This window comes from Lathamus discolor, unplaced genomic scaffold (genome assembly GCF_037157495.1).
Source record: "Lathamus discolor isolate bLatDis1 unplaced genomic scaffold, bLatDis1.hap1 Scaffold_70, whole genome shotgun sequence".
NCBI classification, from domain to species: domain Eukaryota; kingdom Metazoa; phylum Chordata; class Aves; order Psittaciformes; family Psittacidae; genus Lathamus; species Lathamus discolor.
In genome coordinates, this window is record NW_027069385.1 from 82,501 (window position 1) to 95,630 (window position 13,130).

At 55.3% G+C, this 13,130-nt stretch overlaps 1 protein-coding gene and 6 non-coding genes across 9 annotated transcripts in view; all 7 read right to left on the bottom strand.

The window, feature by feature from the left end:
- The window catches only part of TRIM7 (tripartite motif containing 7), a 7,810-nt gene extending 953 nt beyond the window's left edge, over positions 1-6,857 (bottom strand). Inside the window, exons 1-9 of one of the 3 annotated variants that reach the window (XM_065664884.1) lie at positions 6,686-6,857; positions 5,278-5,704; positions 4,516-4,611; positions 3,475-3,705; positions 1,841-1,863; positions 1,556-1,671; positions 930-965; positions 105-286; positions 1-19 (exon numbers count right to left, since the gene is read on the bottom strand). The exon at positions 1-19 is cut by the window's left edge and continues 152 nt beyond it. In XM_065664884.1, coding sequence (XP_065520956.1) covers positions 1-19; positions 105-286; positions 930-965; positions 1,556-1,671; positions 1,841-1,863; positions 3,475-3,705; positions 4,516-4,611; positions 5,278-5,704; positions 6,686-6,828 — 1,273 coding nt within the window. In that variant the 5' untranslated portion in view covers positions 6,829-6,857. Of the gene's footprint in view, positions 287-929; positions 966-1,555; positions 1,672-1,840; positions 1,864-3,474; positions 3,706-4,515; positions 4,612-4,764; positions 4,997-5,277; positions 5,705-6,685 lie in introns of those variants that run through there. The other 2 variants (XM_065664883.1, XM_065664885.1) reach the window with 2 other exon arrangements.
- Positions 6,858-8,795: 1,938 nt separating this feature from the next.
- Positions 8,796-8,868, bottom strand: TRNAK-CUU (transfer RNA lysine (anticodon CUU)). The gene has a single exon. It is a non-coding gene; the product is annotated as a tRNA-Lys (tRNA).
- Positions 8,869-10,215: 1,347 nt separating this feature from the next.
- Positions 10,216-10,288, bottom strand: TRNAK-CUU (transfer RNA lysine (anticodon CUU)). The gene has a single exon. It is a non-coding gene; the product is annotated as a tRNA-Lys (tRNA).
- Positions 10,289-10,582: 294 nt separating this feature from the next.
- TRNAE-CUC (transfer RNA glutamic acid (anticodon CUC)) lies at positions 10,583-10,654 on the bottom strand. The gene has a single exon. It is a non-coding gene; the product is annotated as a tRNA-Glu (tRNA).
- A 1,465-nt stretch (positions 10,655-12,119) lies between these two features.
- On the bottom strand, positions 12,120-12,192 carry TRNAV-AAC (transfer RNA valine (anticodon AAC)). Its single transcript has one exon. It is a non-coding gene; the product is annotated as a tRNA-Val (tRNA).
- Positions 12,193-12,692: 500 nt separating this feature from the next.
- Positions 12,693-12,765, bottom strand: TRNAV-CAC (transfer RNA valine (anticodon CAC)). The gene has a single exon. It is a non-coding gene; the product is annotated as a tRNA-Val (tRNA).
- A 258-nt stretch (positions 12,766-13,023) lies between these two features.
- Positions 13,024-13,095, bottom strand: TRNAE-UUC (transfer RNA glutamic acid (anticodon UUC)). Its single transcript has one exon. It is a non-coding gene; the product is annotated as a tRNA-Glu (tRNA).
- Positions 13,096-13,130: the final 35 nt, after the last annotated feature.

Consider the following 13,130-nt stretch of genomic DNA (forward strand, 5'->3'; position numbering starts at 1 on the left):
TGCTGCACTGCCCAGATCCCTTCCTCGGGGGAGAACTGCGTCAGCCCCTTCCTCCTGACGGACTCCTTGGCCACCCCGAAAGCCCACCCGTCCGAGGCGCCCACCTCCACCTCCCAGTAGTGTCTTCCCGACTGGAAGCCCGTGGTGGCCAGCACCCGCGAGTTCGTGTCGAACCTCTTGGGGTTATCGGGCAGCTCCTGCTTCCTGCAGCCCATCCGCACGCTCTTGAGGTCGGCGGAGAGGATGAGGAGGTGGTTTGCAGAGTCGGGGTCCAGGGTCAGGTCCTCTGTTGGTGACAGCAGGGACAGGGATAACTCAGTGAGAATGGGGACAGGGAAAAGCCTGAGCTGGGGGGTGAAGCACTTCCCAACCTCAAGCACCACATCCCAACCTCAACAACTGCTCCTCTTCAGCTCCCCGGGCAGCCTGTGGGGAAGGAAAGCCAAGTTTCAACGCTGGCTTGGCTCGGAGGTGCTTGAGAGGCCTCCTCTCGCCATCGACTCTGCAGGAAGCCTGAGGCTTTGGGCTACTATAAGAGGAGTCATGTCAGGTGCTAACGAACATGCTCCTTCTCCCTAGAGCCGGGTGAGGAAGGTCCCAGTTAAAGGCATGGGATGAGCATCCACCTCTCACCCTTTTCACATCCACCTCATCCTCTTCACATCCTCACCACCAGGTAAAGGTGAAGGACAACACAGCAAAGCAAATCATGGTAAATGGGGACCAAGAGCTGGTTCAGGACATCCTAAAGGGAGACCCACAACTGCCTTTGCACATCGTGGAGAGAGAAGAAATGAACCCAAAAGAGGAAACCTCTTGTCCTCTGGTTTTATCCTTCTTTCCTCACCCCTCTCTTTGGCTTTGCTAAATACAGCCCCAACTTAACGCCTTTGCTCCGGGGCGCTGTGGTTGAAAGCTTTTCCCTTTACCTTTTTCACCTCGTCCCAGCTCATCTCGCAGGTTGTCTGCAAGGAAAAGACAAAGCGAGGCAATGGTGACACCGAGAGAGCACAAACCCCCTCCGTGAGAGGACCTTTGCGCACACCAAAGCGCTGGCAATGGGGCTTGGCAGGTAGCGAGAGCTGAGGATGGGGCAACACCAGCCCCCACAGTGGGGAAATCCCTGCTAAGTGCAGGTCAGTTTGTGGAAGGTTTAAATACCCGAAGCTTCTGGACACGAGGAGGGGGCAGGCTTTGGTCAAACCCCATTCACCCTGCCCTGGGGCCTCCCCAAATCCCTCGGCACCATCTTGTGGCCTTGCTGCGCTACTGCAAGCGGTTGCCTTAATTCCGGCCTCCGGCTGCCCAAGGTGGGAAAACCGGAGGTGACTGCGCTGGAACTGAGGGGTCGGGACCGGTTTTCCCTCTTTAACAAACCCTTGGGCTGGCAGCACATGCTCTGCTCACGCACATCCCCAGAAGCCCTTTCCAACATGATCTATCCTCCTATGCCAGTGCTGTGGCCGGGGACCTCGAGCCATCCACAGCATCCCCAGCGCTCCTCATCCCTTATCCCATCGGCCCGTTTCGAACACCCGGGTTCCTCTCCGTGTACCTTTGAACTTCTTCAGGACCTTCTCAAGGACGACGGTCTTGAGGGAGAAGTTGCAGATGTGCATCTTCATGTCCGTGCACACGGGCACAGGCTTCTGGCACTTCACATCGTCACTCCTGCAGAGGGAGAAGGGAAAGCAATAAGGAAATCACTGCTATTCCCCTGTTGCATTCCCATCTGCAGCCGGTAGTGCCTCCCTCTGGCATCCGGACTGGAAGCACTGACCTTCAAACAGTGTTGGGAGGGGGGAAAACATGAAAGGGGGGGGTGAAGAGAGCTCCGTACCTGCTTATGATGCTCATTACATCCTAGAAAGGAAGAAGAGAGACCAGGTGAGATCCTTGTGCAATATGTGCTACATCTCCCCATTAAACCCAGCTGAAACATCCATCCATTATAGCTGCAACAGCAAGCATGGATCCATGCCTCAGACCTTTGCTTCCAGCTTTGGAAGGCCATGGTCTCCCCAGATCTTACTTCTGGGGGGGACCAAGCCTGGACTATATAGATAGATAGATAGATAGATAGATAGATAGTATATCTATAGTATATAGTGTGTGTATATATATATTATATATTATATATTATATATTATGTATTATGTATTATGTATTATGTATTATGTATTATGTATTATATATTATATATTATATATATTATATTATATATATTATATATTTTATCTATATTATATATATATATAGTATAGTATAGTCCAGTATATATAGTATATAGATAGATAGATAGTATAGTCCAGCTTTGTGCCCGTAGCATCATGATGTGGCTTATGTTGGGAGGTGGCTTTAGAGGTCTCTTATCCACCCCATTGCTCAAAGCATGCCAGGGTATCCAAGTAGTTTAGGGGTACCTCCAAGGATGGGGACTGCAAAAAGCTCTCTGGTTCCTAACCCATAAACCAGGGTGAGGACACTGGAGGTGACTCAAAGCCAAGCCCAGGGAGTGGAAAAGGGACCTGGAGCTGGACAAGGTTTTCCAGCACGGGCTTTAAAAGCCGAAGCTCTGGCATTGTTCCAGGTCAGGGCTGTGAGCAGCGGCAGCAGCCGAGCAAAGACCACGTGGAACCAGTTTTCACCCACGGCCAAGCCCTGAAACCATCTGCAAATGTTGACAGAGGAGGGAGTTTAACCCCAGAGGGATCAATGGGCACCAGAACAATCAGCACATGGCCACTCAAAAAGGCCCCATTGGGCTCTTGCCATGGGGTGGGGGACAGGACTGCTTGACTCTGGGATGGGCAGCTCGGGTTTGCTTTCCAAGCCCCACTTCAGCTGCAAAGGGGAGTTTGGGTAACAAGGAGGGGCTGGATGGGCTCCAGCTTCTTTCTTTGCAGTGCAATCAATACCTGGAGCCCATCTGCTCCCTCCCTCATACTTTCCAGCTTGGTTAATGGCTCATCTGGACATGAAACCCAGCTCTGCTTTCAGGGCCTGGCCAAGCCTCTGCAGCCAGGGCTGTAAAACCTGGCGAGGAGCCTTGTCCTGCTGAGCCCAGCTCCATGTGCTGCCTATTCCAGCTCCATTCCAAGCCTGGAGGAGTGGACATTGATGGGTTTGCAAGGCCCGTGGCCAGCTCACAAAGGAGGGGCTTGCTTTAAGGATCTATCTGTGGGGGTCTAATCCAGCCTTGAAATGGGAATTTATGGGTGTGCGAAAGGTCCAAAGTCATGCAAGAAAACTGGATTGGAGGCTGTTGGATATGAAGAGCACATCCAGGACGCCCCTGCGCCAGAGCTGCTGTGTGTTCTTCACGGTGCACCTCAGACACCGCTCATTGAAGATAGGGGGAAATAAGCACATTTATCCCCAAAATGCCTCTAACAGGACCCAGAACCACATTAGGAGGGATGGACAAAGGCCTTTCCTCAGCCCTGGGGGCTCGTTTCAGAGCCAGCACCTCACCTTGAGGAACTCGAGCGTGGGCTGCTGGATCTTCTCCTCCAGCTCCGTGATGAGCTTGTTGAGGAGCGTGATCTCCTTGGAGAGGTCGGTGATGTTCTCGTTCTGCCTCCTGGCGATGCTCTTCTCCATCTTCTCCAGCTGCCCCAGCAGGAGATGCTCCTGGTCGTGCAGGAACTGCCGCAGGTGCTCGAACTCTGAGAGCAGCTTCTGCCGCTCGCTCGCGATGGTTTCCTGGGCAGCAAACGCAGGGCGATGAAGGGGGCCGGGCCGGCGCGGTGGTTTGGGTGGGGATGGGGACGGGGCACCCACCAGCGCCATTGCATGGGGGGCTGCGTGATGCGTAACGGGACAAAGCCCTTGGAAAAGGGATGGGGATGGAGAGCGAAGGCCACAAACAGCCATTGCAGCTGCAGCCCCACGGCCTTCTCCGCAGGGAAGAGGCACCAAGCCGTGTCTGGGGCAGTGGATCTTAGGTGGGTTTTCTCTTCTACACTAGGCACAGGCTTCCTTCCCCTGCCTTTATCTCTCTTTATCTTCCTTTGTCTTGGTGGGGAATTAACCAGCACTCAGAGCAGCGATGGGGATCAGTGAGCAGGAGGTTTCCTTAGCCCCTGTCGTCACCTGCTGGCCCCACCACCCAAACTGGGCGAAGGGGCTGTGTAGAGGAACCCACTTGGAATCATTCCCTGGAGGCATCTCTATTCCCATATAAACCCCAGCTCCTGCCTCCCTGTGGCCTGGTCCTTATCTCTGCCCACACCCAGCTCCTTGTGCTGTCATCACAAACAGACCGACGACCTCCTCTGAGACCAAGCCGGGGGAAACGGGCACGTTCGGCTCCAGGAAGCACGAGCAAGACTGAACGGGCTCGGTCGCTTCACTCTTCAGGTCCCCCTGGCCCTCAAAACCGACCCTCACACCCTGCCCTTTGTGCCGCTGCGACGCCGCAGCTCCTGGCGGGAGGATGCTGCTTCAAACCCTTCCAAACGGAATAACCCCCAGGCTCGACCTCCCTCCCCACCGCCGCCTACGGGCACCCACCAGGAGCTCCTGGGTTTTCTTGTCATCGTTCACTTTGAACTCCAGCAGCTCCTGCCTCTCCTTTTTCAGGAAATCCAAGCGGCCCTGGATTTTCTCCTAGGAACAGAGAAAGAAAAGGCTGCTCCTGGGGTTCCTTCCTTTCCTTCGCTGTGTTATCCACCCTGGTGCGCCCTTTACGGCTGTGCGAGGACAAGGGGGATTGCAAGGGAAACACAGGGGGCTTTGGCTCGGCTCAGGTCAGACACGCACATTTGAACCCCAGACACCAGCACAAGCTCCCACACATGCAGCAGGCACAGAAAGGAGTCCAAGGATGCCAGCGCAGGATACAGGCGCTGCTCTCATCGCCTGCTTCCTCCCCCTCTTTCGCTCCTGGCACAAGCAAACCTCAGCCTCGTTTTAAGCGACTCGGATTCATCTTTGGATGCTCGCCCAGCCCCAGAATAGACGTGGGTGTTTGCTGGGGCAGGTGCTGCCCTGCTGATAAGGAGGGCGCCCACAGGTTGTGTTTGCGGCTTGGCCCGAGCCCAGCGCTGCTGAGCAGGAGCTCGCACGGAGGAAACCCTCTCGCAGCCTCCTGCTTGCCCCGCGTTTGATCCCAAGCTGCGGGGGGGATGGCGTGAAGGCACGGGGGGAGGGAGGTTTTCCAGGGCTTTGGAAAGCCAGAACGCATCGAGCGGCCCTGAGCACCGGGAAGGTCGAGCATCGTGCGCAAGAGCACGGTGCCGGGTGCGTGGAGCGGCAGAAGGGGCAGACACGTACCTTGTACTCCTCGGACGCCTCGTCGACGGGCACGACGGCGTGCGGGCGATGCTCGCGGGACCGGTCGCACACCACGCAGATGGTTCTCCGGTCGTCCTTGCAGTAGAGCTTCAGCGCTTCCCGGTGCTTCCCGCAGAGCCCGTCCTCCTCCGCGCCCTTGGCCCCGCGCAGCGTGAACTGGCTGATGATCTCGGACATGTTCGCCAGCTGCCGGTTGGGGCGGAAGCTCTTGTGCTGGAAAACCTCCCTGCACTGCGGGCAGGGGAAGTCCATCTCCAGCTCCTTCCAGCTCTTGACGATGCAGGCCCGGCAGAAGTTGTGCCCGCACTCGATGGACACGGGGTCCTTGAAGAACTCCAGGCACACGGAGCAAGTGGCTTCATCCTGGAGGTTGCCGGGCAGGAACACTGCGGCCATGGCCTCCTTCCTGCAGGCAAGGACTGGTTGCGGCAGGGCTGCACCGGGAACATGAATGCCTGGCATCCAGCCCCCTGTGGGCGTTCCTCTTCCAGGAACGAGCCTCCGAGGTCACTTCTGCTGTATCTGGGTTCTTTAAACCAGTAGTAAAGACCCCACCACTGGGGACAACACAGAGATGGAGGGGGTAACCAGCAGGAACGCATCCTGCCCTCCGCTCCCTCACAAATCCCGGGCTCCCCCTGTCCTTTCTGGCCGGTTTGGGTGTCCTTTGGGGATGTCATTTGGGATGCAGCCACCAGGTCTGGCTCCTGCTGCTTTTTGGCTGAGCTGGTGCTAAATGCAAGCTCGGAGCCCTGTTTAGCAGCTGCTCCAGGCTTTGGTCCAGGTGACCATCTGAGCTCCCATTAGAGACCCACTTTGCCCTCGATGCTTCAGCCGGGGACTCGGATGCCTTGGTTGAGCCCCAGGGCTCAACAGGGGCCATAAAAAGCAACAGGAGAAAGGGAATACACAAGGATGCAAAGTCCATATATCAAGAAGGGGGGGTGGGGGGGCTTCCCAAATCCCATTTCTCTGCAGCCCACCGTTTCCACCACTGTGGAAAACCCACCTGCCTTCTCATACGCATCAATATGTGTTTATACGCGCACGCACATCACTCCCTATGGAAGGGGAATTGCTTTCTCTCCCACCTTCCGTTTTTCCTCATCTGTGAGCAAACACCAGCTACACATTTTCCCCACGCCATCCATGCATTTTTCACCATAGAAACAACTGGGTGCAAAAGGATGAGGTGGTGGCCTATGAGCTGGAGAGAAACCCGCACCCTACCCAGCGATGCTGAAACAGCAGGGAAAGAGAATGAGGCACCGCCACAGGAGGAATGGGCAATGGGGAAAGCAGGAGAACAAGGTGGGGATAGGATAAAGAGGCCAGGCAGCCCCGGGACCCCCGGCCAAGTGCGTCCCCCCTTGCTGACCCCACGTACCTCGGAGCAGAGGCATAGGACAGGGGCATCCTCCCAAACCGTCCCACCCTCTGCGTGGAGAAGATGCTGGGGGGGGGCCCGAGCCGGGAGGCTGAGGGCTCCCAGCGGGATGCAGCCCATGGAGCCCGGGATGCTTCCGACATCTCGGTGCTGCTGCAGCTCCTGCTCCTCCCCAGCCCGCGGCGGCTGCACTTGTCCCCTGTGTCACATCCCCCCCCCGTTCCCATCTCACTTACCAGTCCTTGCCCTCCCCCATTGCATCTATCCTGGGCACCCTCCGGCCTCCTTCCCTCCTCCTCCTCCTCCTCCTCCTCCTCCCCTGGCCTCTGCTCCCCTCCTCTATGCCAGGCTCTTTTCCCTGCCCGGAGCATGGATAACGTTTCCAGCACCTCCCTCCACCTGTCCCCAAGCCCAGAGCCGCTCCAATGCCTCATCTCCCGTTCCATGGGGCACCAGGAGCGAAGCTTTTCCTCCCTTCTCCAAAGCCATCAATGAATGGTTCATGTCCCAGCTCATATTCGGGGCAAAGAAGGGCAGAAACCACTCCCGCAGGACAAATCCCACTGAGCACGGGTGGCTTTGGGTAAGGAGAGGTTGGCACATCCAAAACAGAGGGAAGAGGGGGGAAATACAAGGAAAAGACAACCTTAGACGTGTTTCTTTGCACAAGTGAATTAAACACCTATTAAACACACACATCCCCCAGTTCTCTTGGCTTCCCTTATGCAGAATTCCCAGCAACGAAATTCCCAGCCCTGCACTGCAGGAAAACGAATGGGAAGCAAAGTGGGAGGAAGCACCTTGGCTTGCCCTTGGGGTCTGAGCGGCAGGATTATGTTGAGGGGCCACAAAGCTGCTTCCAGACCACCAGGAATGCTGAGTCTGGAGAGCTGGGAATAGGAGAAGGGAAGCACACAGGAGCCAGCCCCAGCCGCTGGTTATAACCTGCAGGTTTATTGCTCGAGGTGGAAAAGCCAAGGCCAGATACACAGAGAGGATCGCACCATCCGGATGCGGGGTGGGAATCCTTTGGGATCAGCTGCAGAGCTCACAGCATTGAACCGGCCCCACCACGCTGCCCCGGGCTAGTCTGTGGGGTCCTCATCCCACTCCTCATTGCAGAGGTCGGTCTCGCAGCAGGAATACCGGGATGTCAGGCGGGATTCCGCATCGGATGCCCGTTCCCGGCCGCAGTTCATGGCAGAGGTGCAGCCTTGCTGGTAGTAAAGGGTCACCTTCCCTGGGGAGGAGCCGTGGTTAGAGGGGAGCAGCATGGAGCTAACACAAAGCAGGGGTGGGCTTCAAGGCCAGGCGGGACCTTGGAGCAAGCTGCTCCGATGGAATCTGGAACTGGATGAGCGTTAAGGTCCCTTCCCACCCGAACCGGTGTGTGACACCATCCATCCTGCGAACCATTTTAGCTCCCCAAGGACAAGCACAGCCCGCCCCGACCAAAGGAAAGGGGTGGCTTTGAGCCCACGTCGTACCCAGGGAGGTTTTGATGATGGCACATTTCTCCCTCCGCTCACAGGTCGTTTCATTCGCGCCCCGGAAGCACCCCACGAAGGGGATCTTGTACTTGCAGACCTTGCATTGAAGAGCCTCAACTGCAGCAGACAGGGAAGAGGGGATGAACTCGGGCTCTGTTCTGCAGAGCCGGGGGGTGCATCAAACACCCCTACAGTGAGATGGGGGGACCCCGGAGGAGATGCGGATCTCACCAGGGAAGGGACCAAGCGTCCCCTTCACTCACAGAACAAGAGCCCAATGATGCCCCCCTCCACTTACCAACCCCAATGCACAGAGCGAGGGTCAACCCCACGAAGAGCACCTTCATCTTGGGAAAAGGGATGGATCCTGCTCTCCCAGCACAGCGTTACCTATGGATGAGAATGGCTTGGGTGCTTTGTTAATCCCTGTAATGAGTTTCCTCCATGATCAGCCTTTAGAAGGGGGGGAAAACAAGCAGGCCCTCAGCGCAGAGGTTTGTGATGCCCTTTCTGAGGCAAAATGAGCAGAGATACATCCTAAGGTGCCTCCACCTCTTGCTTAGACACAGCACCAGTATCTTGCCCCCAGACCTAGGCAGACTGGGGCAAATAAAAACAGGCGCCCAACGTGGGGCTCGAACCCACGACCCTGAGATTAAGAGTCTCATGCTCTACCGACTGAGCTAGCCGGGCTCCCAAAATGCCCCATTTCCACCCTTTTTCTCCCCAAAAGGGTCCATTTGATGCCGATTCAGCAAAAAACACCATTTATGGGTATAGAAACAGGGGGAGTCAAACGAATGGGAGGTTTTGGGGTGTGTTGGGATGGCGCCAGGAGACACAAACCAAACCCCAAACCAAACCCAGAGAAGGTCCCTTACCAGGCTCTGCTTCCCGTCCCCGGTCCAAGCTCCCCCCCGGCTCCGGTCCCTGCTGCCTTTATCCCTCCCCGGGCCCGAGCCAGGGCCTGAACGACCCCGGAGGCACCGGGGGCCATTGTTTGGTGGGAACAATGGAGCTGCCCGCACCTGGGCAAACACGGCTCCTCCACGGACACGGCCTCATCCATCACACGGGCCAGGCCAAGGCTCCTTGACCTCCCCTTGTGCGGAGGAACCGGTGCCCAGCGCCTTGTGGAGGGGCGAAGCTCCGTGGTTATGGCCTTAACTGATGGACAGGACCCTAAGAAACCTGGCTGCTCGCTTCCAAGTCCTTTGGCTTCACCTGCACCAACCCAACCCGGTGTTAATGCAGCTGCCCTTGTGCTGGCAGCACTAACACAGATGATACCTGCATGTCCTCAAGCACGAAGCTCAGCTCCAGGCAGCCAAACCCAAGCTAGAGGAGGAAGTTCCCTGAGGGCTGGGTCCCTGCAGGAGTTCAATGCACATCCTGGTCTGGATGGCTTGGAGAGAACCACACCGTAATGCTTGTCCAGGCCAAAGCTCAGCTTGTTCTCAGCTCTGCTGCGAAGCACTGTTCACCTTGCTCTTACGTGGGGTGTTGAGCAACAGGCTTTGCTCTAAACCACAAAGGATGCCTCAATCTATGGCATTAAACAAGAGAAAATAGGGTATTACATTAGCGTTTTTAGAAGTATTGTGCCCTAAACCAAGGAATGGGGATTTCCTGGGATTTATCAAGCACTTTGCGAGCAGGTTACACCCTGTTACTCACCTGGGGCTGGATTTTGCTCCTCTTTATCACCCAGTTCTAAGTCTGGAGAGCTTTACAGGGCTCAAAGACTGCATAAAGCAATCATAAACAGCATAATGCTGGGGGCTGAGATGAGAGCGGGTTGGAATCACTCTGCAGGGTTAGAGGTCGAAGGAGAATGTAAAACAAGTGGCGGAAAGCACAGAGGAAGGCAGATAAAAGGGCATCTTTCCCCCTTTCAAAGCTAAAGGAAGCCCACCTGGACTCCCGTGTGCCACTGGGTTTGTTGGGATACACCCCTCATTACCCATGATATCTTCCAGCTTGGTGCTGCATCCTTTGGGACACAACCCTAAAAGTTTCAGCAAGAGGGGAAAAAGCAACCGCCCAACGTGGGGCTCGAACCCACGACCCTGAGATTAAGAGTCTCATGCTCTACCGACTGAGCTAGCCGGGCGCTGAGGCACTCGCTGATGGTGCAGCCTGTGGGCAGCGGCCCCGGGGCAGCCCGGGCGGTGGAGAGGAGGTTTGGGATGGGGGTGTCTCCAGAGGGAAAACGCCGCAGGAAAAGCTCCATGCGGCAGGGCTGGGTTATGCCCCCATCTGCACCAAGTCCCATCCGGCCACACTCAGCACCCGGGAGCGCTCTGGTGCTGGGCAGCGGGGAAAGGAGTGTGTGGGGGTGCGGGTTGTGCGCCCTGTACAGCGAATTCAAAGCGAAAGTACGGAAAGAAACAGCCAAAAAAAAGGTTTCCCTGACCGGGAATCGAACCCGGGCCGCGGCGGTGAGAGCGCCGAATCCTAACCACTAGACCACCAGGGAGCCACGAAGCTTCCCTTTAACCCCCACTGTAACGCGAGGTGTGCGGGGGCATTGAGTGCCTTCAACTGGGTGGGAAACACCCCAAAAGACCCAAATTCCTCCATTTCTCGGGTGGGATTGAAGGGTGTAAAGGAGCAGAGTACGGGCACCTCTGCATAAAACGTATGTGGAGCTGTGGATGGGGATGCTGCTACAAGGGGATCAGTCTGATCCTTGGGGTTCATGAGAATTTTCTGGGTTTTCCTGGTTTTTAGGCACTTTTCACATGTTTAAGCACAGTTCAGGAATTCCACGGGCTCTTTCTCCAACCGGTGCTCACGGATCTCTGAAGCTTATAGAAGAATGGAAACACGAAGAGCAAAGAGCTCTGACAGCAGCTACGCGGTTCCTACACCAGCGGGCTATGCTCGGAGGGTTAACTGAGCGTGGAGCCTGAGATTTTGGCTGCTATTCTAGGTCATGTCCCCAGAACAAATAACTCCATGCAGGAGCAGGAATGCATGACTGCAGAGACTCCCCCTCCACGCAGGCTTATTGATTGCAGCTCGTTCGTGGGATGGATGAATGCAAAACGTGTTGGGGGGAAGGGAGCAAACTTATTGCTTGGTTTGGAGCAAAGCAGGATGAGCTCTTTGGGTAAAACATGCAGGAATGGAGCTGAACCATGAGGCTAAGAAACACCTAAGGCAAAGCAATAGCAGAGTCCCAGGAACAAACCCAATGTCATGCAGGGGCAGGACCAAGTTACTCATCATCATACAGCAAAAGAACCTTTATTTGCTTGGCAGATAACCCACCCCAGGCAAGGGCAGGCAGGGTTGAAGGCAAGCCTGGGACGTGGCCTATGGGGTGGATCAGTCATGGTCATGCATTGCTTGCAAATGCTCCAGGGCTGAGCTTAAATAGAGCCCCCGGGGCATGGATGGGGGGGTGGGACAATTAATGCTCATTAGTGCCCTCAATTGGTCTTTCCACATGAGATAAAGGGGCTGATGGTTACAGGGGTAGACTTTTGTGTGAGCTCAGATAGGGACAGCATGGGCTCTTCTATAGGGCTCTTCTTCTATAGGGCTCTTCTTCTATAGGGCTCTTCTTCTATAGGGCTCTTCTTCTATAGGGCTCTTCTTCTATAGGGCTCTTCTTCTATAGGGCTCTTCTTCTATAGGGCTCTTCTGTACTGGTCTTCTTTATCCCTAGCTAGGCTGGTGATGGAAAAAGAGGAGATATGCTGAGGCAGCAGGGGGTAAATGCAAATTATTCCTCCCTGTCCACATGGAAAGCAAACAGTGAAAGGTTATGGATGTAAAAGAGGAGATGGAGCAGCCGTCCCATCCCATCCACTGCTCTCAGCTTCAAACCCTCCCCAGAATAGCCACTACATTATATCTCCAGGAGTACATCAGCGTCTGTATAAGAACGTTGTGGAGACGGGTAGAAAAGAGGGTAGAAAAACCCCTAAAATAGGTGTTTCTGCCTGGTTTCGAACCAGGGACCTTTCGCGTGTTAGGCGAACGTGATAACCACTACACTACAGAAACCCGAGGGTTATGCTCTGGGGGCTCGTATTTGTGGGAATTCAGGACAAATTTTGTTTCATGGAATTTTTCCCATTTCCAGGGGTTTCCCACATCCTTTCGCCCCTTTTTTCCTTCTTCTCCTTTTCCTTTCCCCCCACTTGTCTTCCAAGACCACCAACCACAAGAACCTATCCTTCTCCCTTTGCCAGCACCGATCTGGGCCACCCTTCGTGGTGTCTTGAGGGTGGTCAAAGCAAGGGACACAACCAGGGGAAACCAAATTGTGCTACTTTCGATAGCCGGAGGGAATTTCGCCGTTAAAACTGCTTTTTAAGGGAGAAAACACACTGTGAACATGCCCCAAAAGGAGTAGGAATCCCCACCTATTGCTCTGCAAGGGGCAGAGGCAAGGTCCCTCCTCCAGCTGGCCAAACCAGAGCTAAATAACACTCCGTTGTCACTGTCCCCACAGGTAGTGACCCAAATGCTGCGAGATAGGGAAAAGAAAACCCTAAAAGTGATGTTTCTGCCCGGTTTCGAACCGGGGACCTTTCGCGTGTGAGGCGAACGTGATAACCACTACACTACAGAAACGGGATGCGGGGAGGCAGAGGTGACCCACCGGTGACAGGATGACCAGGTCTCCCTTCCCACCTTCTCCCAGTCCTTTTCTAAGGAATTCCCCCTCAAATTTGCCGTTAGCGTTAGAAAATGAGTATTTTTTGTGGCCATGCACACTGAGCAGGACACGAAAGGCGAGTTTTTACTCGGGATGTGGCCAGAAAAGTCCGGAGGGACCCCGGGGAAGAAAAATAACGTGTTTTAAACAAAATAGCGGATTATAGAGCAACTTTCCCTGACCGGGAATCGAACCCGGGCCACGGCGGTGAAAGCGCCGGATCCTAGCCACTAGACCACCAGGGAGAGCTGAAAACGCTCCTACCCAACGGTTTTAATTA